Source organism: Sturnus vulgaris, chromosome 9 (genome assembly GCF_052056855.1).
Source record: "Sturnus vulgaris isolate bStuVul1 chromosome 9, bStuVul1.hap1, whole genome shotgun sequence".
Lineage (NCBI taxonomy): Eukaryota > Metazoa > Chordata > Aves > Passeriformes > Sturnidae > Sturnus > Sturnus vulgaris.
The window spans coordinates 15,157,833-15,185,756 of NC_142251.1; the positions used below are offsets into that span (position 1 = coordinate 15,157,833).

Here is a 27,924-nt window from a genome sequence, read left to right on the forward strand (position 1 = left end):
TACAAAATGGGAAAAATCATCTGAACTAGAGTTTTATATTAAATATATAATCACGCAGTATAACAGATCCTCCTCTTGAATAAATTAAGTAATCACTAGCTGAAGAGTTATTTTCTCCCTCTCACTCACATTCTGAGTGCTTAACACTTGTAAAAAGGGGAAGGATGTTAAAAGTGAGAACTGAAACAGCAGATCCAGTGCCCCACACATGCCAAGCAGCCCATCTGCTAGTGGTGGAAATACTGGCTACTTAAGGCATTCTCCTAAGAATGAAGTAGTACCACTTTGTTTGGGGCTCCTCAGGAAAGCAGCAACTAAAAGTAGGTTTTCCAAAGCATACAGCATCACTCTCACCTACAGGGGCTTAAAGGATGGGAGTCTTGTTCATCTTACATCCAGCCATGTTCTGACGGAAAAGCAATACCAAGGGTGTCAGACAATGTAACAGAAAGCAGCAGTTTCCTCTCTGGCAGGCAAGGCTCACATGTCAGGGGCAGCAGTAGGCTGCAAGCTTCAGGGAAGAACTAGCAGATTTGGGAAGAGTTAGACCTACTTGCTGGCTGTTCATTCCAGCCTGAAAACACTACACAGCCAGGGCTTTACTGGGGTATATCACAGCTGAGGTGGTGCTTCTGCTACAAGCTCAGGCACCACTGCTTTCAGTTGTTGGGTATCTCTTTTTGTGGAAATCCGTCAACATGAACCGCTGGAAGTCAGTGCCAATGGAAGTTATGAAGTGAAATAATTGCATCTGTAGATCCAAATGTAAAAGTTTTGATGTTGATGTCTTTTCACATATGCTAAATTGATATCATAGTTAATGTAATCATCACTTACATGACTGTAATCAGCCTTCATGAGGCCATATATAGTACTGGCCTCGGAAGAGAGACTAGTGGGACTTCTATATACCAGTAACACCAATTTTAGGAAATGGAAACAAGCTTGCCATATACCTTTTATATGCAAACACTTATACCCATGCATAAACAAGACAATATAAGCTGGAAAAGGTGAATTGATTCAAGAAAAGGAAACACATACACACAATAGCTTTCAGGCCCGATTCTTATAAAAGGTACAATAGGAACTTTACACAGCCTGGGTTTTGTTTTGGTTTTAATTCCTGGAATCTGACCAGCATGTAAGCAAGATTGCTTCGATTGTTAGTTGTTTCCCTTCTCTGGAATTCACCTCTTGTCATAATGCCATAGGACTTCCTCTGACTTTATCAAATTCAGCCACACATTACTTATTATTTAGATTATGAAATAAACTACTTAACCTAACAACCAGGATAATTTGCTGGTTATGATAAGTTGTTGCCCATGTTGCCACAATGTAAATGTTTCTAATTCCTGGACATGTCATAGGTCCTTTCTTCTTGAATATTCAGAAATCATGATGAGAGATGTTAAAATAATAGAAATTACTAAAAGGAGAGACTATTTTCTCCTAATTTGCTTGATTACTGCTATTGAGTTTTGCTACTGTACTCAAGGTTTTCAAAAATTCTCTTGGGATGTTTTGGTGCTAATGCCTAGCTGCATCTCAGTAGATGTTTATCCAAACATCTCTTAATAAAGGCTTTTTTTTTTCTGAACAACTTTTAAAAATTCATCCCCAGTTTACATTTTGAGGTTTATCTGAAAATTATGTTTTGTGAAGACAAGGTTTGACTTACAAAACTCAGGGCACATGAAAAGGGAGCGGGGGCGGGACTTGTCCTCCAGAGCCGGGTCGGAAGGGACAGGCCGGACCGCGGTCCCTGGGAGCGCCGGGATTTCCACGCCAGGGGCTCGGACAGGCGTGCCCGGGGTTCAGCCCCCACCCAGCCAGCGACTCTGTACGGCAAAGGCCGCACCGGCTCCCAGAGTCTCCTTCGCCAGGGCTGGCGGGCGGGCTGACCCTGCCCCAAAGCAACCACAGCCTTGAAGCTGCCGATAATGCCCTCGGCTGCCCGGGATGAAAATTCTGCCGGGGCACCACGGCCAACTCTGCCACCCCACCCGCCGTACCCTCACACCGCTCCCTCACGCCAGCGCTGGGCGTGCCGGGGCAGGAGAGGGGCAGAGCGGGCCTGCGGAGGAAGGCGGCCACGGCGGAGCGGGGCCGGGGTGGAGCGGGGCCAGAGCAGAGCAGAGCAGGGCTGGGGCGGGGCGGCCGCCGGTGCTGCTCACCCGGCCGATCCGGGCCCTGGGCTGACGCCACGGCCCCGCCAATCCGCTGCGGCCGGGCCGGGCCCGGCACCGCCCCCGGCGGCTCCCACTGGGACGGGCCGGAGCGGCCGCCGCCGCCGCGGGTGCCCGGGCTGAGTCAGCGCCCCCGCCCAAGATGAACATCATGGATTTCAATGTGAAGAAGCTGGCGGCTGACGCGGGCACCTTCCTGAGCCGCGCCGTGCAGGTACGGACCGCCCGGCCCCGCCGGGGCCTCGCCGGGACGGAGCTGCCGGGGCGGCCCCCGGCGGAGACGCCCCAGGCGGGGCGGAGGCCGCGGGTGGCTCCGCTGGGCCGCCGCCGCCGCTGGGCCCGGCGCGGAGCGCTGGCCGGGGTGTTCGGCTCCGCCCCGGGGGCCGGGAGGGGCCGGGCCCGCCGCGGGCTCCCCGCTCGGAGGGAGCGCCAGGGCCGGCTGTGCCGGCGGGAGCGAGGCCGGAGCATGGGCCGGACCGGGCCGGGCGGCGATGGGTGCTGCGGGAAGTCTCCTTCAGCCGGCCCCTTCGGCCGCGGGCTCGGCAGGCTCGGCGGCTCGCCAGGCAGGCTGCAAACAGCAGCCTCGGGGGGCTGGCGGGGGTGAGACAGCCCGAGGTCAGACGGGCAAAGAGGGGAGAAGGCGGCGGCACTGGGGGCACGAGGTGCGCAGGCATCAGCTGCCGGGAGACACGGCCGGACTTTGTGCATGCAAAGGACAAAGGTGTGTCTCGCCTGAAATAAGCATCTGAGTTTTACTGGCTGGTAGAAACGTATTCATATCGCTGCTGATCGGTAAAAGTCGAGCTTTGATGTGACACATGAAAGTCCTGTATGTGTGTGCTTAGGCTGTTTGGTTTGTTTTACCCTAGTATCATTTTAAAGCTTGTTTGATAGCCCGTTGTTTCCTATTCGGTTTTCCCCTTTCTTCGCAGTAAGGGCATATAGCTGTCTTTTGTTCTTTAGCGCTTGTCTCCTTTCCTTATATAATCAATCAAACTTGAACAGATTTCCTGAATGGATATGGGCATCCAAGCAGTATATAGTAATCCACTTCGGTTTTCTTACGAGTTCTCACTTGGTCACAGTCAAGTTTGGAATGTGGTAAGCATTGTTATCTGGTCTGATCCAGTCTGATGTGTTGCCTTAAATCTCAATATTCAAGCAGAACCAATGATCAGCAGCACAGCAGATCTCTGAAAATGCAATCTCGTCAAAAAATATTGTTCAAATTTAAATGAACTTAAAGCAGTCATTGTGGCTTCTCTTTGCGATGGAGGTATTTCAATGCTTCCCCCACTACTCCTGGCTTCTTCCACATCTGTCTGCTTCCCAGACCAACTCTTCCTTTTCAGCCTCCACTTTTTGTTTTCTTGTTGGACAAGGAAAAAAAAAAAGGAGGTACAGTTTCATCCTTCATTGTAAAATCTTGTGATGGGACCTTGTGATTTCATTTAACTGTGTATATAAAATCTAACATCGTGGTCTTCACTAAGCAATCTTCACCCTGCTGAGCGGATTTATGGATGTATTAATAGGAAATAATTTTATATACAAATACTCTCATCTGTAATTAGTAAAAAAATTATTCCAAACCTATCTTTACTGTATTGTAACGAGTCTGTAAGGTTTTTGAGACCACTGGGCATAGTTTTAAAAGCCTTTTAAACAGCAGTAGTAGTACACCCATGAATAAATTACCTTCTTCTCTATATGGCAGCTGAACTTTCTCATGACTGCAGTTTGCTTTTATGTAGAACTGCAAATGCCAGAAGCATTTATCAAGATGTGCATACTATCAAAGTTGGTTAATTTACATGTGACGGAAATTAAAACAAACTTGGACAATGCAATTTACTTCTATTGTATTTTGTTTCTTACCGGCCGCCAAAGAACTTGTTAAGAATGAAATTGGACAGTCAGAATGCTTCCAGTCCCATTAACTTCCTAATTGGTAAATTTGTTAGCAACTTAATTGTAAGCCAGATTCTCCCGAGAATGCCTGACTTTGAGCAGCGGGCTGTCAAGGGATGAGATCATTGTTGTTGGGAGGAACTACTGCTCTGAAGAGAGGCAGGCAAAGCCCTCACTTCCGGCTTTGCTTGGTTCCCTGATGTGAAATGCGGAGCTTCTCCCTGTCTGGGATTGAAAAACGAACTGCTTGTGCATTAGTAAGACTTGGCATGAATTTTGTATCAAGTGGAATGAATTATCTGATGGATTTATTTAGCTAAATGAAGTTGTATTGTAATTCATGGTCACTGAAATGACAGCTTGGATGAGAACAGCAAAGGTCGTCTTACTGTCTCTGTGAGGCAGAACAGGATATCTAAAGAGTTCATCGAACACTGGTTTGTCTTATTCTAAAAAGCAAAACATTCGCCACCCCCAAAGATATATATTTTACAACTTCCCAAGAAAGTTTTAGCTTTTAATCCTTGTCGTTAGAAGCTTTAATGTCTAATTATAATTTAAATCTCCTTACTGAAGTTTAAACTCCCTATTTTTGTCCTGTTTCCTCTGGACAGGACAGGATATTTTTTTCAATATATTCAAGGTAGCTGCAATAGCAATCTGTTCTGTCTTCAGGTTTTACATGAGGATAATTGACAAACGATTACAAAATATGCAAGATTACCTCAATCTTTTAATTTTCGTTATTACCTCTGGACTTTCATTTTGGTTAATATTTTAAAGCACACTGTGCAAAATTGGACAAAATGCTTCATGTGAGAATTCTCAGTACCAAGTTTAGCAGAGGATTTCTTCATAATGTTGTAAATTGTCTTTTGCATCCTTGTCTGATTAACATCCTCTTGTCCTTTTTTTTTACCTGATAGTATGGATGTGTTGGTGAAATGAGTAGCTTTCAAATTTATCCTTAGATTTTTACTGATGACTTGGGAATGGTTATATCTTCTAAAACATCATCTTCAAAGTAATGTAAGTGATTGTTTTAAATTTGTCCTGGAAAATTATTTCTATGAACTGAATGTTTTTAACCTGACTAACTTGCAGTTCACAGAAGAAAAGCTTGGTCAGGCAGAGAAGACTGAACTGGATGCTCATCTGGAGAACCTTCTCAGCAAAGCAGAATGCACTAAATTGTGGACAGAAAAAATAATGAAGCAAACAGAAGTATTATTGCAGCCAAATCCAAGTAAGGAGCCCTTCAGGTTTTTGTTTCCAACTTTGAATTAATAGATATGCCAATGTAAATATTTACTGCAATAGCTATTGCATAAGTAATGACTAAATACAGCAGTTTTAAAATTTGAAAGCTGCAGTTAAGGAAAGCACATTTTGAAGAGCTGGTAAGAATTGGAGACACTGCCAATTGCTGGTGCTTCCTGAACCTTTCAAATGGGGAAAACTTTATACACAGCTTTTTAAACTGTTGTATTGGTTCCAAACTCTGCTGAGTCTCAGGTTGATTGTTTTTTTGAATTGTTTACTGTCTAATTGAATTTCCCATTCTAATTCCAGATATCTTGGATAGCTGTAAGAATTATGAAATTTTTCATGGGGTAAATACAGTGGCTCAAGAAACTTCATTACTATTTCATTATTTAAACTCTCTGCACAATATAAATCAGCTTGAAGGAGGCAAGATTAACTAGAACACCTGTCTTCAACAATTCTATTACTAAAGGATTAGCACCCTACTTAAGCAATACAAAAAAGTGTCAAATATGATTTCATCACTATTGAGTCTCTTACTGTAACAGTAATAGAAAAAAAATGGGCAGAAGAAATGAAGTTTTATGGTGTGTTAATTTTTTTTGTTTCTGAAATTGCTGTTACAAGTAGTAATGTTGAGGAGATCAGTTTCAGACTCATCCTACAGTTGTACTAAGGTTTGGAGCTATAAGAATTTATTTAGTGTATAGATCTAGATGTTAAATCAGGACCTGTGAAGTGGGTCAACTTCATTGAAAAAATCCAAACCTCCTTTAGGTTTGCTCAAATGATAATTTTATAAAACTGCTACTACCTCTGCACTGAAAACACAAATATTTTCCTTGTAGTGACATACTGAGCTGGGATTTATTATTAAAGGTAAATCATATACTGCTAACACTTCTCTAATGCCAAGTGGATAAATTATTTATTACAGAGATGTTTGAAATATTACTTTGGAAGTGTGTTGCATCTTTTAGTTCCGTAAAAACAGCATTTAAAAAATAAACCAACTAATCACGTGGGAAGGATGCAGTAGAACTTGCAGAATATTCTATCTCAAATTTCTGCTTTTGTCAAGGCCAGAGGAAATAGCTGTCTTTTTCATTCAATTTAGTATTTGTAGTATCTCGTGGACTTTTTCAGAAACTTGTAAGCTTTGGATATTGAGGCAGCAATATTCGAAGCTGACTGAAGGCTAGTGGAAGTGTATAAAGAAGTTTCAGTAGAAGGGTGATATATGGTAGTGTCTCAGTTCTGCTCACCAGTCCATTTTCTGATGGCTAAAAATACTCAGCATTGAGCAGTGATCTTTGTGAATGTAACTTCAGCTGTTAGCTGGCCTACTTGGGAAAAGGATCACATGCTGCAGAGAGCTGCTTTTGGTAGTTGTTAATGGAGTGACCCTGTCTGGGGGAGGAAAAATCACTTTCAATTTCATTCATAATTGTACCTACACATCACATCCATGTAATAGTCCAATAATTTCAGATTACTTTCCATTCTTTTGTGATTTAGTAATAAATAAATATTATGGCTTGAGTAAAGAAAACAAATCACCTTTGATTATTTTTGGTTCGCTCTTGTTGCCTGGGAATGCACTAGTACTCATCATTGTCTGTCTTAAATTAATTTTTGTGACCTTCACGAGAGAGTAGTTATTTAATCCACTGCTGTTGAAAGTTGTCTAATTAACAAGAAGAATTAAAATGGCAGGTTTGTTCACTGGAAAGCTTCTTTGTAGTTGTGTCTACTATTGTAGACTGAAATGAGTTCATACTGACTGTATAAATAAAGCCAGCTAGGTGGGAAATGAAAGCAATCAGTCAGAGAAATTGGGTATTGTATCTGGGGAGTTTGCTTTTTCAATTACAGAGTCCCTTTTTAGGTATGTGAGGCCTTTCCACCTAAAAGCTCCCTGTGTCTTGTTATTATGATAGATGGGTAGTAATGCTCACATAGTCTTGACAAGTTTTTCTGATAATTTTATTGCTCAGACTAAGAAAATAGGGAAACATGAAATGAAACACTTTCTAATTACTTTTAATGGTTTCTTTCAGAGTATTTCAAGGGAGCATGGGGCACGGGAAAGAGGATATAATTTGTGGGGCAATAAAAATTTCAGAATATCTTAATAGGGAACTTAAAGTAGTTGTCAAACTTAGTTTCTACTACTAATTGTAGTGAAAAATTTTCATCATAACAAAAGACTGGTTATTAAGGAGAAGGGTTCTGTTATTGCTCTTATTGCGAAGACTTCTGATCAAAATTCTGAAAAGCTGTATAACTATGCTAATGGAGAAGAAAAGTATAAATTTTCACTTTCCCAGATGGCTCTAGGAAACACTTGAACATGGCCCGGCAAACATGGACCATGGTCAGTTTTCAAGAACAGGATCTCCAGCTTAACATTGTTCACTTAATGTTGAATTTAATGGCTGGATTTTGAAATTCCTTTTATGTGTTCCTTTTTCTTTTTTGTTTGTTTCTCTAACCTGTGCTTTGAATGACAGTAATTATTTCGAATAAACATTTTTAGATGCCAGAATAGAAGAATTTGTCTATGAGAAGCTGGACCGCAAAGCACCAAGTCGCATGAATAACCCAGAGTTACTAGGCCAGTACATGATTGATGCTGGGAATGAATTTGGCCCAGGAACAGCCTATGGTAAGAAGTAAAAAAACCCATAGATATAGGCTTTTTTAACAATATAAAAATACATTTCTTGTCTTCCTCTAGATAAAACAGTTTAATGACATTTATATCAGTATGAATTGACTTGCTGTATAACTGTATAGCTGAGCATTAGGAGATCAATGAGGAGGTTTCTGTCTAAATCTAGAAATGAACTTGTGGTTGAAAATGGTATCCATCTTCATGGATGGATAATTACCTTACCAGAGCAACTACTTTTGGAATTTAATGCCCCTGTTAAAGGAACACATCTGCACATTTGGTAGTATTTATTGATTTTATTAGTTTTTTGGAGTGAAAATGTTACCTGAAATTGACTTCTGTAGTAAGAAACTTCTCTAACTGTACAGTATTCCTACTTTTCTTTATATATAATGTTTTGATAAGGGTGGTAGTGTGGAACACAGTCTAAATGTTATTCCTTCTCTAGTAAGCATATACCTATAACAGGATGGTTGGGGATATTGCCTCTAATATTTTTACACTGCTGTTAATTTAAAAGTCTAATTCTGTTGTTCTCTACAACTCTTAAAGTTGCTGATACAAATTCAGCTGTTAATTTAATTTAAACAACTGAAAAATGCAGGTGTCTGTACATATTATGGTATACAAAGTCTGATAGTTCACTCTCTTCAAGTCTTTCTTCAAAATTACTGTGGGGAGGGGAAAACTTGTTCTGTGAAGAATGAGTTCCTTGTGTCTGTAAATAATGATGTTCCTTTTCAAAAAAGGAAAATCCCATTAAATGAAAGTAAATGTTTCAAAAAATTCTTATGCCATAATCAATAATAGCAAGCTTTGTTCCTTTGTTTACACCCACATGATTTTATGTATCTGTGGCCTTCCTTCTGATCATCAGCCTCAAGTCTTGCTTTCTAGCATTCAACAGAGTTGTACTTATAGGCACACTGTCCCTTGAGTTGCAGAATTTTTTGAATTCAGGCAATTAAGAAAAAATATTTGCACATAGATACACAGTTAGGATTTCACGTGGTGTCATCAGGTCTTGGTTCTCTGAACACTTAGTGTCCTTTCTAACTAAGCAGTGTCAGGCTATTAAAATTCCTTTTGATACACTAACTTCAGTTTCATTACTTGCAACTAGATTTCAAAGTATTGCTCAGTTAATGTATAAATGCATATTTAGAAGTTTGAGTAGATGGGGGCAAGGAAAAGCACATTCTTTGCCAATATCTTAATAAGCTTTTTCCTTGCTACCAATTACTCCTGTCTTAAGAATGTTGTATAGGAGAGGAAGTTGTTGGATTAAAATAGGTGTGATATCCAGTTCTGAAATAACTGTTCACTATGGAGTTGCCATAATTAGTGCCATTTCTACAATGTGGTCTCATTGAAATCTTACCTTGACCTGTGATTTTTCATAATAAAAATAGTTTGGATTGTTGTTTGTGTGGTTGGTTATTTTGGTGTGGGGCTTTTATTTGTTTTTATGTTGAGTTTTTTGGTGGTTTTCGATTTGGAGTGTTTTTTCGGGGGGGGGGGTGTTTAGTTTCTTGCACATTATTTTTCTTTCTTTTGAAGGCCCTTTTCATGGCATTGGATTATTTTTCATACTGCTGGCCTAAACTTTCCTGACTGTAGCAACCTGCTTTGTTAACCTCCTGCATGAAAAATATGATTAATATATTTTTCCCTTGCAGGAAATGCACTCATTAAATGTGGAGAAACACAAAAGCGAATTGGGGCAGCAGACAGAGAGCTAATTCAAACTTCTGCTATAAACTTTCTCACTCCCCTAAGAAACTTTATTGAAGGAGACTATAAAACTATTACTGTAAGTGGAATTTTACATTTTTCAGAATTTCACACCAATTGTTACTGTCAGTCTTTAGTAGTAGATAATGGTGCATTATTACTTCCCGCAAGGTAACATAGAAAAATTCAAGTGAAATTTGTGCCTTTGGAATATTTTCTGTTTTTTGCCAAGATAAAAACAAAATAATGATGAAAACGCTTGTTTGGTAACTATTGTTCCATGAGAAGTGTGCATATTGAGTATAAACTGTGTGAGAATGATGAGTATCTAATTCTGCCTCTCTCCTCAACTGAAGAACTTTTTTTTACGTGATACTTCATTAAAAGCATTTCCAAGTAGACAGTCTTTTGCTTGTGATTGTGTGTACCTGTTCTCACAAACTAACCTAACTCACTTTCAGAAAGAACGTAAACTGTTACAAAATAAAAGACTGGATTTGGATGCTGCAAAAACCAGACTGAAGAAGGCAAAAGTTGCAGAAGCTCGAGCTGCAGTAAGTAGAGGGGTTTTTTTAGTTGGTCCATAACTTTCAGACTTATTGATACATATTTATCAACTTGACTGCTTGGTTATGTTTCCAGTCCTAGCTTCTTACCCTGGTTGTTTTTCCAGGTACTTTTGTAAGAAATGCCTTAGTGGAACACAAGGAAACAGAAGTGAGTTACTGATCAAGGTGTTAGTCTTCTACTTTTAAATATTCCATCAAGTTGGACTTAGTTATTCTCTTCTTGTTTTATAGTAGATAAGTCTATACTGTCAAAAATTAATTGATACAACATGCCAATATGGGTGTAAATACAAATACTTGAATCTCTGCAGATGTTGACGTGTGTGTATAATTGCTTTCAACTGATGAACCTATCTATACTTAATTTCCTTATGTCAAAAATATTTGTGGCTTCTGTTTATGTACTGCTTTACACCACCAGAGGTGAGACTCTTCAACTCACATGACTTAACCATTCTGATTCCCTCAAAAAATGCTTATTCGAGGAGATTAAATTGAAAAAAAAGTTACTGCTTTTTAAACTCTTAAAATGCTCTAAGGGAAGAAATGAACTGTTGACTGTGTGTAGTTTCATCAGTGTATATTTACAGTATTTTCATAGCTATCTTCTGACTGCATTCCTAAAGGCTCAGCAGTTAATGATGGACAGTGAAGTGATTTCTGCTATAAGGGTTAATGCAGTAAGGGTCATGCAAATTAAGAAATCCAGACAATTTAAATGCACAGGGACGGTGTACATGATGGAGGGGCAGAAGAAGGACTGTCAGATTTTGCTGGTTTTTCTAAATGGGTGTTTTACCTGAAAGATCTGAGAGACATCATCTTGAACTTTGAAGTGTGTTGCATATTTGGGATCATGGTCCATCTAAAAACATAATCTCTACTTGACAGATCTGCTCTTGTGTGTCAGTCCATGTCATACACACTGTCCCTCTGTATTTAAACCATCTGTATTTTTAAGTTTAGGCATGCATTTGCTCTTATGTAAATTCTATGCAAAAAGAGTCACTTCTCTATTTGTCAGGCTTTCTTCATTTGTAAGACTGAAAATGGAGAGCAGGGAAGGGTTTTGATCAGCAAGTAGTGCAGTTTAGAAGCAATTGATGGAGCAGCATTGGATAGTAAACTATTCCTTTGCTTGGCTTTGTTCAGAGTTAAGTTAAAAAAAAAGATTTTATTATTAGCTTCATTTCTGATGTGGTAGCAGGTATGTATGTACCTTAGTTTCTAAAGCAATGAAAAGACCATAAGGAGTTGTTCCCCTTGAGCCTGGTATTAAAATTTTATATATATTTATATATATGTATGCATTGTTACACTGAAGTTTTAATTCCATCACCAAGGCAATCTTTCAGAGCTTGGTGCCAATTGCTGCTGCAACTACTTGATCCTGAGTATTCATCTAGCAATTATGCAATTTTATGCACATAATTTAGTGCTGGAAGAGCATGAAACTCTAAACCTCTTCGCTATTTTGCCTATACTTTAATTTTAATTGCATTTAGACATCAATGTGCTTGTTTAAGAAGTATCAGATTGCCAGCAGAAATATCAAAATTGCTGCTCTTCTTTATCCTTTGCAATATAGAAGTGAAAACTAACCTGGATGTAGGTGTGATGCAAATGGGTCACATTCTACTGGGTCCCTTATTTATAAAGGAAGAAATCTAACAAACAGGGCTGGACTGATAGGTTAGTGAAGTATACTGAGCTACGATGCAAATTTTTATGCTTTACTATTTTCTGTGATAGGTTAAAGCACTAAATTTATCTGCATGTTATTACATATTTTTGTAACTGGGAAAATAACTTGAAAATTACTTATTCTGTGCTTACTGTACAACTGGAACAGCTTAGTTCAGTGTTTAAAATCAAAATCGAAACTGTTTTATTTATCTGTATTCACAGTCTTACTTAGCTTAAACTTGCAGTGCTTTGTGCTGATAATCTATTTACCTGCTATATTCACAGTGTTGTAACTTGCTTTTGTTTTTTTATCTATACACTTAAGCAACTAAACACCTCTCAGCCTGAAGAGAATAACATTATGGTAAATGTCTCTTACATGCTCAACTTGCTGCATGTAAAATGGCTAAAGGTTTGTTGGCCTCCTGTGTTCATTCATTTTCCTGTCAAATGTTTCCTCTTGCTATCCAGCTCATTTTGATCTTGTTTCAGATGTTTCCATTCTAAAATGGATTGGTGTAATGCACTAAATACACTTATGTCAGTACAGCATTGAATGTTATTTTTATCAGATTATTTCTGATAATTTGAAATACACAGTATTGTATTCTAATATCTGTGATTCTATGAATGTAAACTTAGAATACAAAGGAGTTAATTTTTCACTTCTGAAATTATTTTCAGCTGTTGGAGGAATGATTGACTTTTCCTATCTTTTTAGTATGAGTACATGAATTATGTGAAGTAGCCAGAACTATGTAGAAATTATACCTTTCAAGCAATGTGTTACAAAGAACTGCAACTGAAAAATGTCATAGAAGTTAATGGCTGAACATAGAGTTAGAATGTATCCTAAACTTGTTGCAAGGACTCCCCAGTGCAGCTGGTTTTAGCACCGTAGTTGTGATAGTGGAAGGGATTGATTTGTTATGTGCAGCATAGACTGTTCTGCCCAGCCTGTTCTGGTTGGGGTTTGGATCTGCACAGCATATTGGGTCTCATCTCAATTTAGTGTTTCAGATTGTTCAGCTGTAATCAGATTTAAAAAGGAGCAAATAAACTTGTTTATTACAGTTTGCTCCTGCAACCTTTTTACACATTTCTTCCTACTCCTGATTGTGTCATCATCTTAAAATGTCAGGAGATGAAGGTTAAAGAAGAGCCACATTGCAAGAGGGAATTGAAAGAGCAAGCTGAAGTAATTAACTTTTAGACTAATTCCCTTGCAGTTCTATAATTTTGCTGTGCTGCTTGCTACTACTCTAATACTCAATTTGAGATACCTCTGTAGCATTTTTAATTAAATTTAGGTTTCAGTCAAAGTGCTTGTGAAATAGAAAACTGGTAATGAAATTAGCAAGAGAAAGCATTCATGTGTCTCAGTGTAAAAATGAGAATAGCTTTCCATAGTTTTCCATTATCATAACACATTAAGGTGACTTAAATTCCTCCTAAGGTAATTTAGTTTGTCTGATTCGTGCCATTTTTAAAGTAGTTATATCTTGAGTTGTAATAGCTTGTTTTAAGTAGATTCTTGTAATATATGAGTTCTACAAGTCACACTCTCTTCAGTATCTAACTTGTTTCATAGATGTAATGCTATCCATTTTCATAATAGATTCATTGTATATGAAGGGCTCTGGGCAGCTGACTTGTAGCACTCCTCAAATCCCTGTGAAGTTCTGAGGACAGGAAAGTACTTAAAAGCCGAAGTGTGATTACTGTAATAGAGTACCACCAATGTCTAAGTTTGTGTGTTTTTATTTTTTCCTCCCCCACTTTTAATGCTGACTAGATATGGGCTGAGGAAGTGACAAAAGTAAGTAAACAACTTTAAAATTTCAGAATTCTGAAATCATAACTTGTGCTGGTCTACTGTAATAAAGGATATTACATGTTGTTGATTTCAGTCTGATGCAGCCTGATGCCTTACATCAGAGTGCACTGGGCCCCTCCAGGGTCTTTCAGGTTTCAGTGGTGAAACAATGCCTTGGGCTTGTTTTATAGTAAACTATTTCTGGCTGTCACTTAGTACCACTACTATATGATTCTCATGGATACAATAGACAACTGCAGGACTTCTCTCAAAATTTACTGCTATGCTATCCTGTTAAGAACTTGTTTATTTGAAAATTTTCAGAAATATTTGCATCTAGTAATCTAAACTCTCCTGAAAACTGATTTTTCAAGTTTTACCCAGAATATGGAATACTTCACCTTTCTCTCCAGTGTCACTAGATCTTCAGCAGCTTAAGTTAGGGGATAGGCACATCTGAAAACTGCACCTGCCCTGGAAGCTAGTTTGTAAGCTTAGTATTAGCCTTGGGATGGGTGTTGCAGCCTTGTCTGTCATGCCATCCCTTGCCCAGGGACAAACTCAGAGGAGCTAATGGAATATTAGGCAGTAGCTGCTGTGGTGCCTTGAGAAGGGCTGTTCTTAGGCTCACTGGCTCTGAGGGGGTGTGCTAACAGGGAAGGAGGGATTTCTTAGTGGATTTCTGCAGAGGAGGAGTAATTGAAAGTATGTCAATAGAAGGAGAGTAGGGTCTTTGGACTGTGGTTTTTAATGGGAACTAGCTAGGCAGCTGTGGGAGGTGTAGGGAGAAGATGGAATATGCAGCTTCAAGTGAAATCTTGGGAGTTGTGGGAGTTGCTCTTCCAGCTTTCTTTGAGTTATGGTGCACACAGGTGAGGATGAGTGTGAGTTCAGAGGGAAGGAGGCATTTAAAGTAAAAGGAGGGTTAACTGTGAAAGGAAGGTGAGGTCAACTTTGATCCCAAAGTTTGAGAATTATTTAATTAATTAAGTAAAGTAACATTTGCAAGTAGGAAACCTGTCTGCTGGTCCTGTACTGGGGAAAAAATGTCAGGGAAAGAATACTGCTGTGATGAAAACTAATCTTAAAGCTATTTGCTTTTCAGAGACAAGGACAAGCAATTTTAAGGATAGAGAAATTCAACAGATTGTGTCTTGGAAAGAAGAAATACTACAGAGTGCTTAATTATAGCATAAAAAAGACAAAAAACTTTAGCTCTGTTGAATTAAATAATTTATTATAATACCCTTTTTTTATTTAGTATATAAATAGCAGAGACTATTGAGAAGAAATGAAACATTATGTACAGCCAGTGGCCCGGTAATCCATCCATGTTTCTAAAGGCAATCTGTCCTCTGTGTATGAGAGTTGGAGGAGGAGATTCATAAATGTATTCAAATTAAATATAAGCTTCCCAGCAAAGGTTTCAGACGATCCAGTCACCTGTGGCTCAATTAAAGGTTTTTTTTTTTGAGTTAGAATGAAGGATGTGCATGGTGGCAATGACAAACTTTCCTCAGTTTATCTTCCTCTAACTCTGCATTTCAGAAGGAATATTAAATACCAGGTGCAGCTATGTATCCACTACCAGTGTTTTACTGAAAGCATGTCTAGTAAAACAACATTAAGAGGGTGATTTTATTTCATATGTTTTCATAGGTGTTGTCCCTTCACTACAGGATTGCACAGTACGTCTAAGAGGTCCTGTACTCCTGTGAAATCTGGGGAGATTATTTACATATGAATACTCAGATTCAAGACCTGGGGATCATATTCTGTAGCTGCAGAGCAAGTGCCATTTTGAGGGATCTTCATGAGACATACCTAGTGAGGTCTTTTAATGGTCCTAAAAACACAATACAGCAGCAGCTGGGAAGTCTAGTCTTGCATTTCTAAGCTCTTCACTCTGTTCAGAAACAAAGGTGATCAGGCCATAAACTTCCCAGATTAAAAGTCACCTGGTTTTCACTTTTACCACAAGATGTAGAATAGATATGCTGTCCTGCTACTGTTCATCTAGCAGTACTGAAAACAGGAATGGGCAAAACTGATTAAAGACATCATCTCTATCTCTATAAAATCTCTGTCTCTATAATCTCTATAAAACCACTGCATTGGGCTTTTGTAAATATATTTTAAGTCACTCTGTACTGGCTAAGTTAATGTGTTACCACATTACCTACTTTTCTTACAGAAAGTAGATTATTTGCTAGAATGTTGTTGCAACAAATATAATCATTCTGATGGATATGTCCCTTTCTTGTAAGTTCCTATTCTCTTGTATTTACTTACCTGACAGGGAGACGGAAGCACATTAGCAACTGCTGACTTCAGAGAAGCAAGAGACAAAAATATTTCTCTCCAGATAAATGATTTACTTATTACTTTGATGGTTTTTTTAAAAGAAAATTAAGGTGTTGCTTTTCTTCCCCTCTTGGCTATCTGATTAGCTTTTTCCATCTGTTTGTTCTTACATTTCTCTCAAAGACTGACAGATGGATTTCACTGATACTAATTCAAATTTAATCAGAAAATTCCAAGCAAAGATTCTTTCCTCAACGAGCTTTGAAGACCTAATTAGTTTGAAACTTGATACAAACTTGCTATCTCAGTTTTGAGTAAGAAGCACACAGTTCTCTCTAGGTACTTCTTCACTGTTTAATTACTGTGTAAGCCCTTGCAGCTGCAGTGACTTCAGATGGAAAAATATTTCTTAGAAAATCATTCTTCTGTGCTGTTTTCTGAGACTCCATATGACTTTTCATACTGATTAACATTAGCTGAATGCAAGAACAGAATGCTTTTGAAACCAGTGCTTTACTGGTATCACCTCATTAATTTTCCTGAAAATATATTTCCTTCTTTGTTGAGAATAGTTCTTGCTGCATCTTGGACTTAATGTAGATTTTTGCCCTTAGGTTTGTTTTTAGAAACAAGGCACTAAATGAATATAAGCATTGAGGCGAGTTAATCGAGTTTCCAGGCTGGGGACATTCTGTCTTGGAACAATGAATCTTAGAGCACATATTCTGTATATGTGTGTTTAGTGTCCTTTTTTCTTTCCCCCCACAAAAAAGTATGCTAAAGTAATTTTGTCTGTGCTAGATTGAAGTAATTTAAAACTAGCGTGACACTGATAACTTACTTAAAAATTGTCGAGAACTATATGTAACAGGGAATAAATTTGAATTATTGAAATATGAAACTTGTATTATATCATTTTAATAGGTTTTACTCAAACTGTAACACAAAGTGTTAGAACATTTTGCATAGTTCAGACTTAGTTATTTTCAAAGACTCCTTGATTACAAGCTCCAGAAATAGTTATAGTAGTTTGGTGGCCAGTATAAGACATTAAATTATAAGACATTCTGGTAAAACATCACATCAGAGATTTATGTACAGCTGATTGCTGTGCAGTTACCTGGCAAAAATAACATGAGATTTACCCTGAATTGTTTCATCATAGAAATAACCTGTGAAGTTAATGTATAGAAAAAATTACATAATTCTTGGCTGCCACTGGTACGTTGACCAAACCTCTGGTGCCGACGTGGTTGTGCCAGTGAACACTTGGTTTGTTACTGGGAGAGGTGGGGTGATACTGCTGGCAAAGAAATGCCTTTCTTTTGCATATGTAGTAAGTGTCTGATAATAAAGCTGCTTGCTGTGTACACAGGACCTCGACATTTCTGAACCCAGAATGCAATCACTGTTTTTGCCTAGTAAAGACTTGCAAAGACAAAGCCCATTTCAAACACCTAGCTTGTGATTCATGCACGTGCATGAGCAGTTCTGCATCAAGTGGGACTGCAGCAGTGGGCAGGTGTAGCACAGAGCACTGCACCAGTACCTGATGTGCATCTTTTTTCTAGTCTGAGCAGGAAGTGCGAATTACTCAGAGTGAATTTGACCGTCAAGCAGAGATTACCAGGCTGCTGCTGGAAGGAATCAGCAGCACACATGTGAGTACCCAAAAAGTGTTGAGGGGGGAAGCCAATACCTGGGCACCTTCTAAAAATAGCTGCAGTGAACTGCTTGGGAATTCTGGTCTATGAGATTTCACTTCAGTGCATTAAAGTATCAAACCTCAAGGGTTGGGTTTTTTTGTTTGTTTGTTTTGGGTTTGTGGGTGGTTTTTTGTTTTTTTTTTTAATTCTAATTTTTAATTCTAATTTAATATTCAATTTTAAAATTCTTATTTAATATTTAATTTCCCATTAACCTTTAGAATGCAAGAGCTTTCATTTTCATTCTTTATACCCAGCTTGCTATTTATCAGATCAATTGAGTGTTGAAACCAGAAAAACGTTTATTCAAGTATGTTAATTTTTGTGATGTTTTATCCTGTTTACTTGGTAAATCCAGGCACTATGCCTATCTGGTGTTTATCCTTAAGTGCCAGTATTGGCATTGGCACCTGAGGAGGTGCCTACTCTTTGTAATGCAGCATGGTGCCCTTTTAGACTAAACACTGGAATTCTTTGCTGTGTTACAGGCACATCATCTCCGCTGTCTGAATGACTTTGTTGAAGCTCAGATGACCTATTATGCACAATGCTACCAATATATGTTGGATCTCCAGAAACAACTTGGAAGGTAATACTGTATAAATGTCAGGAAAAAGCTCAGGTTTTTGATAAATGCTTATGAATAGTAGGAAAACTTACACAGATATAACAATGGTGAACACACAGGCATGCCAGACTGAAAGAAAATGTGTCTATTCTCAGGTAATTAATATGTAATTATTAAACCTACTTCCCTAAGCCTACACACAGCACTAATGCTTTTTGAGAGTTGATCTACTGAGATTTTATATATTGTGTAATTGAGGAAGGTGAGCTCTTGGTAACCTCATTTAATGTGGCAGAAAGGAATTTCTAGAGATTTATTTGTAATTATTCACTTGTCTTATGCTTCATGCTACTAAACCACTGTGCAATGTGGGAAAAGTTTTTATACTTCCTATACATTCCTGTTGCCTCTTAATTTGCTACAGATCATATCTGATTTTTCTGATGGAACCCTGTTCTCAACTCTTAACTGAGTTGCCAGCATAGATACTGTATAGGGGAGAATCTACTTCATCCTATCTATTATCCAGAGCACAAACAGTAGAATGAACAAGTTTGTCTTGTTTTACTGTTTCATGGGTAGCATTTTTAAAGCAAGAGAAGAAACTGATATTAGTTTGTGCTCTTAATTCTTTTTGGGTGATTGGTGGGAATGTAGAGAGATTTACATTCTTACACTTCATTAAGTTTCTCAATTTTAATTCTTCACAAATTACCCTTTCTTAGAGTTACACAGGTCGTGTAATTTACATGAGTGCACGCACTGGAGAATTGTCTGTACTTAGTTTACTGTAGTGTCTGTTCTAGGTAACTGTCTCTGAGGGCTCTCTGTTTATGTTTTCTCTGACAAGGAAGTAAAAACAAGTGTTCTTGAGTCTTATCCTTTTCCTGACTTGCAACTTCCTGTGGCATTTGATTTCCTCAGTTTGTTTAAATGTATAGTTTAAAGACCTTTTTTTAGTCTTGAAAAAGACTTTAAACTACTAAATTGTAGTTTAAAGTATTTGAAACTTCAATTTTAAAAAAAAGCTACATCTTTAAAGTTACATCCCAATCTCGTATACATTCCAGATATTCAACTATAAAATGTGGTAGCACATAAATACAAGTTGTGGTATTGAAAGCTTGAAATCAAACATTTACAGTATTAAGGAAAAGCAACTTTTAAATAAGCAATTAAATGAAATATATTTACATAACTATTTTGAGAGGATATTTTAAAAATGTGTACTCTTATCCTAGCATATTTATCAAACAGCCTTAAACATAATACCCTTATGCTAAGGAAGAACATACTCCTCTTTAAAATGTTTTAGAATGTATAGCTTGTTCAAGAACTGCTGATTTTGTTTAAAATTTGTGTAAACTGCTACCAGGTATTTTAAAAAGTCTATTTGAAAAAATAGTGCCTTTAGGAAGACAGGAGGATGTATCTTTATGTGGCTGCGATCTGATTAGTTTTTTAATAAAATTACTATGACTGGTAGAAGACCAAAAAAGCATGGAAGCTTTGTAAAATTCTAAATGTCTCTAAGAGTGAAATGAAGTTTCTCTGCCTACGTGGATTAAAATAGTTATGGTATTAAATCTTGGGTGTGTTTTTCCTTCCTTGTGCAAGGAAATCCCACTGAAGTATAAGAGGGAGCACTGGGACAGGGTCTCAGGTTGTGCTCCTTGCTTAGGAAGTGTCTCCATTTATAGGGATGTGGTGTGTAGCCCTTGCATTAAACAAGCAGATGGGTTGGGTTTGTTCTGTGCTCCTGAGGTTATGCAGGCATGAACAGACCAAATAAACAACTTGGGCAGCTCAGCTAGATTTTGTTTGTCAAAAACAAACACAGCCAGTGCTGTGTTGGTTAACACATAGTGCTGAGTTACACAACTTTTCACACTTCTAAGAGTGACATTGTGCCATATTCTCATATAAAAGCCAAGAACTGTGAAGGACTGAGTTTCCTTCTGAGGTTGTTGATGCACCAGAGGCATTCAGCCTCTAAGTGAGTTCAGTTTGTTACTTGAAATGGAAACCTGGTTCTCAGAGGAGATGCATATTATGTTTTACCTGGGTCAGAACCTAGGGGATAAACCCCTTCCTGGTTCCAAAGCTGAGCACTGATCTTCCTGATGTACACTCCAGAGGCAGCTGTAAGGAAGGTGGGGAAAAACTTGTACTCAATTCTCTTTATATAAATAGACATGTTTTTATGGATGTTTCTCTTCAAGGCAGCACCAGCTGCTTATCTCTGTACTGCCTTGCCCTCCTGTGAGGCTGGATTGATTCTTTGAATCAAATCTCCCTTTTTTCTTATTTTCAGTTCCTCAGAATGAACTAAACAAATCTGTTTCAAATATTCTGGTGCTCTGGCTGCTTTTTTTCTTCCTGATAACTGCTTTTGCTCTGAAGTTTCTCAGCTTCCCTGATAGACAAATGTAAGCTGTGGCATAAATTTTTTTTCAGGTTACCTATTACTAGTATCTTACTCTACAAGCCGTGCAATTCCTGTTACTCAAGCATTCAAAATAAAAAACCCTGAAACAGACAACCTCTGTATAGCTGAAGGCTTACAGTAAAATGCCTTACATATGGCTTTGCAAAAGGAGTGAGACTTAATGCCCCACTGATTGACAGAGTGATTATAAAGTTTTGGCTTTCTGTTCCACTGACTATACAAACCAGTGACCCTTTGAACTGAGCAGAATGGCTTACAGGTAATGACTGTGTTAACTGAGAACAGGTTTAGCAGTATATTAAACGGTCATTTAGCAATATTGAGAAACAGCTGATTGTCATTTAAAATTAAATCACTCTGGTTGAATGCCAGCTAATCAAGTAATAAATACATGATGAGGTACAGCTGAGTTATACCTACAGAAACGTGGGGTCTGGTTTTGGCTCCCTTTGTTCTGCTTGTTTGATTTGTTCAGGGAGCATGATGAACTTGTTTGAAAAACTAATCTAGCAAATGGAAAAAAAAATTTGGTGGAGTTGCAGTCTCTTGTTGGTGAGTTGAACCAGCTCTTTATGATGAAGTGGGGTCAAGGTAAACCAGAGGGGGAAGTGGGATTTCCTCCTTTGCACAGTAGTAGTAAGCTGCTACCTAAATTCAGAACAATTTCCTGAAAGTCTTCCCAATTTTTCCATGCAATTTTGTCTGACTGTCAAGGGGCTAGTGGTGTCCTTCATGTTACACTGCTGCTCTTTCCTTTCAGTCAGATACAATTGTGACTGCAAGGTGAACATGTTTAAAAAGCTATTCTTATGGAAAGTTAGTAATCTTCCTGATTTTTGGTTAGTTCAGATTGTTGAATCAAAAGCAGCAGATTGCTAGATCTGACTCAAATGATAGAGAATGAACATTTGTGCAAAAAAGGGATATAGGAATGGGTCCACCCTGGTCGGTGGCACTGTGCATTTACCAGGTTAATTATAGTGTGAACCTGGAACCTTGTGTGCAGGACTGCTGCAGCTGTTACAGATATGAGCTGCATTATTGCCACATGAACCAAAAGTTAGTTGCTGCATTGATGGGTTTAGTTTTTACCTGCATCAGCTCACTAAAACTGTTCCTCTTGTGATCATATGAACACCAGTAATGCTGCAGATATGGTTATGGGAATATACTGGTCTGGATTTACATGAGTAGAGTTGCCACTGAACTGCACCTTCAGAAAGAATCTGACTGGGCAGCGAGGTGGGAAGGGATGATATGAAGCTGTTTTCTGGTGGGTTCATATGTGTGGTATAGATAGATCTTCCTTATATCAAAAGAGCAGGCAAAAAGGAGGGGGAGGCAATGTGCCTTTATCCCAGATGTTAATGAAAAAGCATCTATGGAAGGACTGAGGGAAGTTCATGTAGGAATTTAGTGGTCAAAAGAATAGAAGGAAATGCAACTAAGTTCCAGGTCATTATGACTCAGTCTGACTCCTAGTTGCTGGCCCTTTTTTACTGCTCAGCTCTGCCACTTTTTAAAACCTCTCTTGACCTACTCTTAAGGTAAAATCGAGATGGGTGATAGAACCAAGTAAGGGAGCAAAGACACAAGAAATTGTTACATCAGCTGCTAAATATGAGTTTGGTCTGCCATGGAGCTGCATCCCAGAATGTAGGGCAGAGTGACATGAGGCATTCTCAGAGCTCATCATTGCTGCTCCATTCTTCCTACTCCACTGCCCCAAAAGCTGCTTTGCTCCCCTTTTTGCTCCTTCTATTTTTCAGTCATGTTATTTTGTGCTTTCCCTTGTATCTGCTCTGTCACTCATAACAGTTTTTTGTGACTGAGCTCATTAACTAAGTAGGAGATTATACACTTTTTTCCCCTCTTTTTCAGTCAGGTTAATGAGTTTAATTGACTTCATGGCAGGGTCTGGCAAGCACTGCAGCTGGCACAGAGCATGTAGCAGCCTGACCTAGAAATGAGGAGCTTAAGTTGATAGAAGTTCATTTTTAGTGCAAAAAATATTTTTTGTTTTACAGCATGAAGTTAGCTGAATCAATGAACTGATTTAGATTACAAGAGTAGTTGTGTGGTTTTTCTTGCTTTCAGAGCGAGCCTGTGGTTTTAAGTTGTATTATATTTCCCTGATCTGGTTCGTCAGCACAATCTTTTGTGTAACCACATAATTGAGGAATGAGCAGGAGGAGGTGGAGGCTACTTTTCCTGGCAGAGCTGTCAAAAGAAATGTTTATCAAAGTACAGTCTGAATTAAGTTTGACCAACAGTGCTTTCTTAGTTTTGCCTTCAAGAGACAAATATCCAGCGTTTTTAAGGTGGCAGTATTTATTTTAAATTATATTGATTTGATTTATGCTGCTTATCAGGAACAAATATCTTTATTTATGCTATACAACTCTCAGTGCTGTTGTCATACTGCTGTCTACTGGTATTTACTGCTGATAAAAATAAGAAAGCTAATTTAGGCATGGGAGCATGTATAATGCCCTATGTAAAATAGATTAACTGAGAAATCTTTTTTTTATTTTTTCTCTCACAGCTTTCCATCTACTTTCCTCTCTAACAACAATCAGTCTTCCACAACTCCTGTGCAGAGTGTTTCTTCTCCCTCAGTCTTGGCCTCAGCCTCTGCTTCATTGCCTTCAGTAAGCAATTCAATGGTTACTTCAGGCCTCAGTGAACTGAAGTCATCAAGTGGCAGCAGAAAAGCAAGAGTTCTCTATGATTATGATGCTGCAAACAGCAGTGAATTATCTCTACTTGCAGATGAGGTAAGAATTTCCTGAATCACTTGAAAGTAAAATGGGAATGCTTGTGAGTAGCCAGTTCAAAAAGTCTGTGTAGTTTATTTTAGTCTGTGTAGTTTATTTTTTAAAATTAAATTTCAATAATACCCTTGGAGCATTGTCCTGTACCTACATATCCTAATAGTCTCAACATCTGTGACACCATCTCAGTTTGCAAGAACATTTGCTAGGCAGTCAAGATGCAGTTCTGCTGCCTACTTTTCACCACACCTTTAGCACTATTGTCAATATGATTAGTCATCCAAAACGTTGAATTTGGGAAGAATATGGAAACACAACTACTTCTTGCTTTGATGGTGAAGGTTGTGCTGTGTTTATCCCTGTTCCAGTTCAGATGCAGTCATAAGTCAGAGATTCTATACAAAGCAGATGGAGATAGATGATGAAGCACAGTGCTGGAACAGAGTTCCACCTGGTAAAGCAAATGTAGCTTAATACTGAAGAAGAAAATAAAAAAAAAAGATAAGAATTTTTGGGTTTTAAAATATTCATTACTTCAGTATTTTTATTTGACTTTTTTCTTATCTAGAGTGACTTAGATAGAAGCTGTGGGCTCAGATTTTCTGTGAAGATATAGCACACCACCATCTGTCTTTCTATCATGCACTCCACAGAAGTTTCTTTTAGGTTACCTGTTTAGGCTGAGGGTGGATACACAAAATTTAAAGATAGAGCATAATAGAAAATAAACAGTAATGAATAAAATTTCAACAAAGTGCTTTAAAATATGACACTGTCTCTTCTTTTCCATGGGCCAGTGAAATAATTTTTATGAGCATTAGACTATGTTCCATGGATGCTCATATTAAATGCTCTGTTTAACCAGGTTAATCTCGATTCCAAGACACTGGAAATCACATGAAGATAGATGTGAACTCTCTTCCTTGCAAACAAAGTTTATAATAATGTGTTTCTCTTTTTGTAGGTGATAACAGTGTACAGTATCCCTGGCATGGATTCAGACTGGCTGATGGGTGAAAGGGGAAATCAGAAAGGCAAAGTGCCTATTACTTATTTAGAACTGCTAAACTAAATGGTTGGCCTGAATAGAGACTGTCAATTATGGCAACAACATATTTATATACAATTAACGTTATGTAAGCAGGTTTATGTGTCTTCCATGTTATTGTCTTGAGGGACAAATACCAGCCATTAAAAACTGGCTTTTCTGCCAGCATGGTTGCACGGTCAATACTCTATTCAAACTTAATGTGTTTAAAGCTTTTACTTCATGTGCCAAGAACGTTTCCTACAGATTTGTTTCTACTGAAGTTTTCACTAATACAAGCTTCTACTTTTGAGTAATCTAGATTGAAAGCAGGAGGTACTGTTTTCTACTGAAATTTTTCATTAATGGCAAAGCTTTTCTTCACATGAAATAAACTTATTGTGAACTGATGCAGGTGTAATGCATGTTATTTGAATAACCAAAACCAAATGTGAAACATAAACCATGTGGTTCTGTTCCCAGCACCAGTGGAGCTCAGCTGTGCTGAGGCACGCTTGGCTTCTGCTGTCTTGCACATTTAGTCACTCTGAAAACTTTAGGCAAGTTCCCAGTTTGCTGAGATTTTAAGCTGCATGTAGGTGGATGGACACAAAGTAGGGACATACATTCTGACTTGTTTTTAACCTTGTCTTGTATTTTTTTCCTTTAATTGCTTTCCAGAAAAGAGTCTAATTCAGTTTGATTAGTAATTATAAAAATTCTTTCAACTGTAAGTCAGCCTTTATGTTAAATTAAGCACTGCATTTTGCTAACCAAATATGCACTGTCTTCCTACGTTTAAGTAGTTGTATAGATGAGAATACAATTGTTCAGATTATAGGTTGTAATGAAATTCTGCATCCCTACTTCTTATGCAACAGTTTATTGTCATGTTCTAATTGGATTCAATTAGTGGTAGGCATTTTGCTTTGCAAGAGAATCTCCTTTCAGTGCAGGAAGGAAAAAATGTTTTGAATCTAAGAATGGCTTTATCAAAGGTAATATTATTTGTAAATTAAAAAGAAAATTCCTAAACACTGCACCCTTTAGCGTTTCATAAGTAGCAGATTTTTAAGGCTGTAAAAAGATTTAAAAAGTATAGTAGAGGGGAATCTTCCTTTCATTCTTTTCTTTTAGTTTCAATATATTTAGTTAATTGGACATGTGGAAGGAAAGGGTTGGACTTGTAGAAGGAAACTCTGTCCATCAAGAAGGAAATTCTTCTCCTTGCAGGTGATGCAACATTACCAGAAGTCCACTTTAGCTCTGAGGGAACACTGGTATGATGCTTAGCTAACTAATTCTGAGCAGCAACTTTGTTTGCAATGACATTTCCTTAACACATTTTGACGTTGTCATTACAAGCACGTAGTGATGAAACATTCAGCAATTGAAATTACTTTAGTGGGATGGATAAAACTATATTAATTTAGATGTTATGGCTGTTTAATTAAAAAGTGATGACTTTTATTTTGAATTTCACTTCCAAAAATATTCTTTCATTTTTTTGAGTGCAGAAGTTACATGGAAACAAATATTTTACATTGGTTCATCAATTGCAACCTTCTTGGGATAACTACCAAGAAAATCCTAAATGCGTTCTGTCTATTAAATGTAAATATTAGCAAGAACAATAATAATAGCTACTGATGAAGTAGAAATGCCCATGAATCATTCATGATGCATTATATAAAATTAATAAGATAATAATAAGAAGAATAAGAACCCTACAGTTTAGAAGTAAAAAGACTGAACCATTTAACCATGTGATGATCTTCTGCAGTCCTCTCTAATGTGAACTGCTATCAAATGTGTTTAAATTAAAATTAATGTTGTTCATTTGACTTAATTTGTAGAGTATTCAAGATAATTTTTAAAAATTGCTATACTGCACTATTCATATTTGAGTGCAATAAAATGTTACAGAGCAGCATTTTAAATTATGATGGAGATTTAGTGAAATCTGAGTAGTACATCTATGTGAAGGCAACATTTGGCAGCAGTCAAAATTACTTTTTGTTATATGTCAACAGCTTAAGCTGTGTGTGAGAGAAATTGCAGTTGACTCTATCTAAAAAACATGAAAATCCGTATTCTCAGTTGTCCCTATTTCTGTTTAATTTCAGCCCAAAAGTAATTTAAGTAAAGAAACTTGTTACTGTTTTCTCAACCTCACCTATTTTGAGATTCCCTGTTGTACCCCTGAGAAGGGGAGCTGGTAGAACAGTGCTTGTTTGCACTTGTGTTACACTGAAGAGAACTTTACTGCAGGTTGTCCCAAAATTCAAGTCTCTGTGTGTCATTTGGTTGGTAACTTTCAAGCAGAAGTTGACTGATAGTTTTTGGTTTTGGTTGCTGACTCAATCACTTTTGCAACAAATATGAAAGTAACTGATTTTGGCTTTGGGTCTCTTCTTTCTTCGGTTGAATTCCCTGTTTTCTTAGAACAAGCTTTACTGGTTGAAAGGAGAAAAAGTAAACTAGGCCAAAAAAATCCTGTGTGAAAGTTGTAGACATTTATGAAATCAGATTTCAAACGCAGAAAAATATATAGAATATGCATTACCTTACATTTAATAACTGATTTGGCAAGATAAGTGCATTCAGAATGGATACCTAAGGATGTGTGCAGGCAGGGGATAAATACTTCCATGGCTGCTCAATGTATGTGTTTCTTTTTTCTGTATTCACTGACATTTTACTTCATTCTAACCAATGCTGAGATTTTGAATAATTTCAGGTAGAGTAGTCATCACATTTATATTCTGTAACAAACCTGAGTGAGTCTTCATCACAGCTTATCTCTACTTTCTGTGGCAGATGGGATAATACACAACATCATTAGTGCCAGTAAATTAATACTTTTAGAAAACTACATACTAGTTTTATATAATTTCTGCCATAACTGCTGGTTTTTAATGCTTTCTTAGGCAGGTCAAACTTGAACATTAACTCTTACTGATTCTGAACAGAAATTATGATTTGGACCTCTTGCAAACAGTGGGATTTTTATAATTTTTGTTACTTCTGTTTCTTTCTAGAGTAGTAGTGTATCTTGGAACAAAATTCTTTACCATATGGAAATTTTGACCACAGGTAAACCTATCAGTATGTAGTGTCTAATTGAGACAAATGTGTGGGAAGGTGGAGAATGGAAAAAAATATCCATGGAGTGTGCGACTGTGCAAAGATACTGAACTTAGCATAGAGCTCTGCCCAAACTAATTAATCTTCTGAAATGCAAG

The 27,924-nt window shown here is 37.9% G+C and overlaps 1 protein-coding gene across 5 annotated transcripts; it reads left to right on the forward strand.

Annotated features, from left to right (window-relative positions):
• The first annotated feature begins 2,242 nt into the window (after positions 1-2,242).
• On the forward strand, positions 2,243-25,089 carry SH3GLB1 (SH3 domain containing GRB2 like, endophilin B1). 5 transcript variants are annotated; one of them, XM_088169933.1, is made up of 11 exons: positions 2,243-2,406; positions 5,208-5,349; positions 7,909-8,037; positions 9,726-9,859; positions 10,242-10,334; positions 12,361-12,399; positions 13,831-13,854; positions 17,727-17,816; positions 18,350-18,450; positions 23,424-23,655; positions 24,617-25,089. In XM_088169933.1, the coding sequence occupies exons 1-11, from the start codon at positions 2,335-2,337 to the stop codon at positions 24,722-24,724; spliced, it is 1,164 nt and encodes a 387-aa protein (XP_088026059.1). In that variant the 5' UTR covers positions 2,243-2,334; the 3' UTR covers positions 24,725-25,089. The 5 variants fall into 5 exon arrangements, with proteins under 5 accessions (XP_088026059.1, XP_088026058.1, XP_014739347.1 ...); XM_088169932.1 differs by having other exon boundaries at positions 2,244-2,406; positions 12,361-12,447; XM_088169934.1 differs by lacking the exon at positions 2,243-2,406 and adding an exon at positions 2,588-2,913 and having other exon boundaries at positions 12,361-12,447.
• The last annotated feature ends 2,835 nt before the right edge of the window (positions 25,090-27,924 follow it).

Coding starts and splice junctions, on each gene's coding strand:
- SH3GLB1 (XM_088169932.1), top strand. CDS start 2,335: ATGAACATCATGGATTTCAATGTGAAGAAGCTGGCGGCTGACGCGGGC. Junction 2,407..5,207: donor TCCTGAGCCGCGCCGTGCAG/GTACGGACCGCC, acceptor ACTAACTTGCAG/TTCACAGAAGAAAAGCTTGG. Junction 8,038..9,725: donor TGGCCCAGGAACAGCCTATG/GTAAGAAGTAAA, acceptor TTTCCCTTGCAG/GAAATGCACTCATTAAATGT.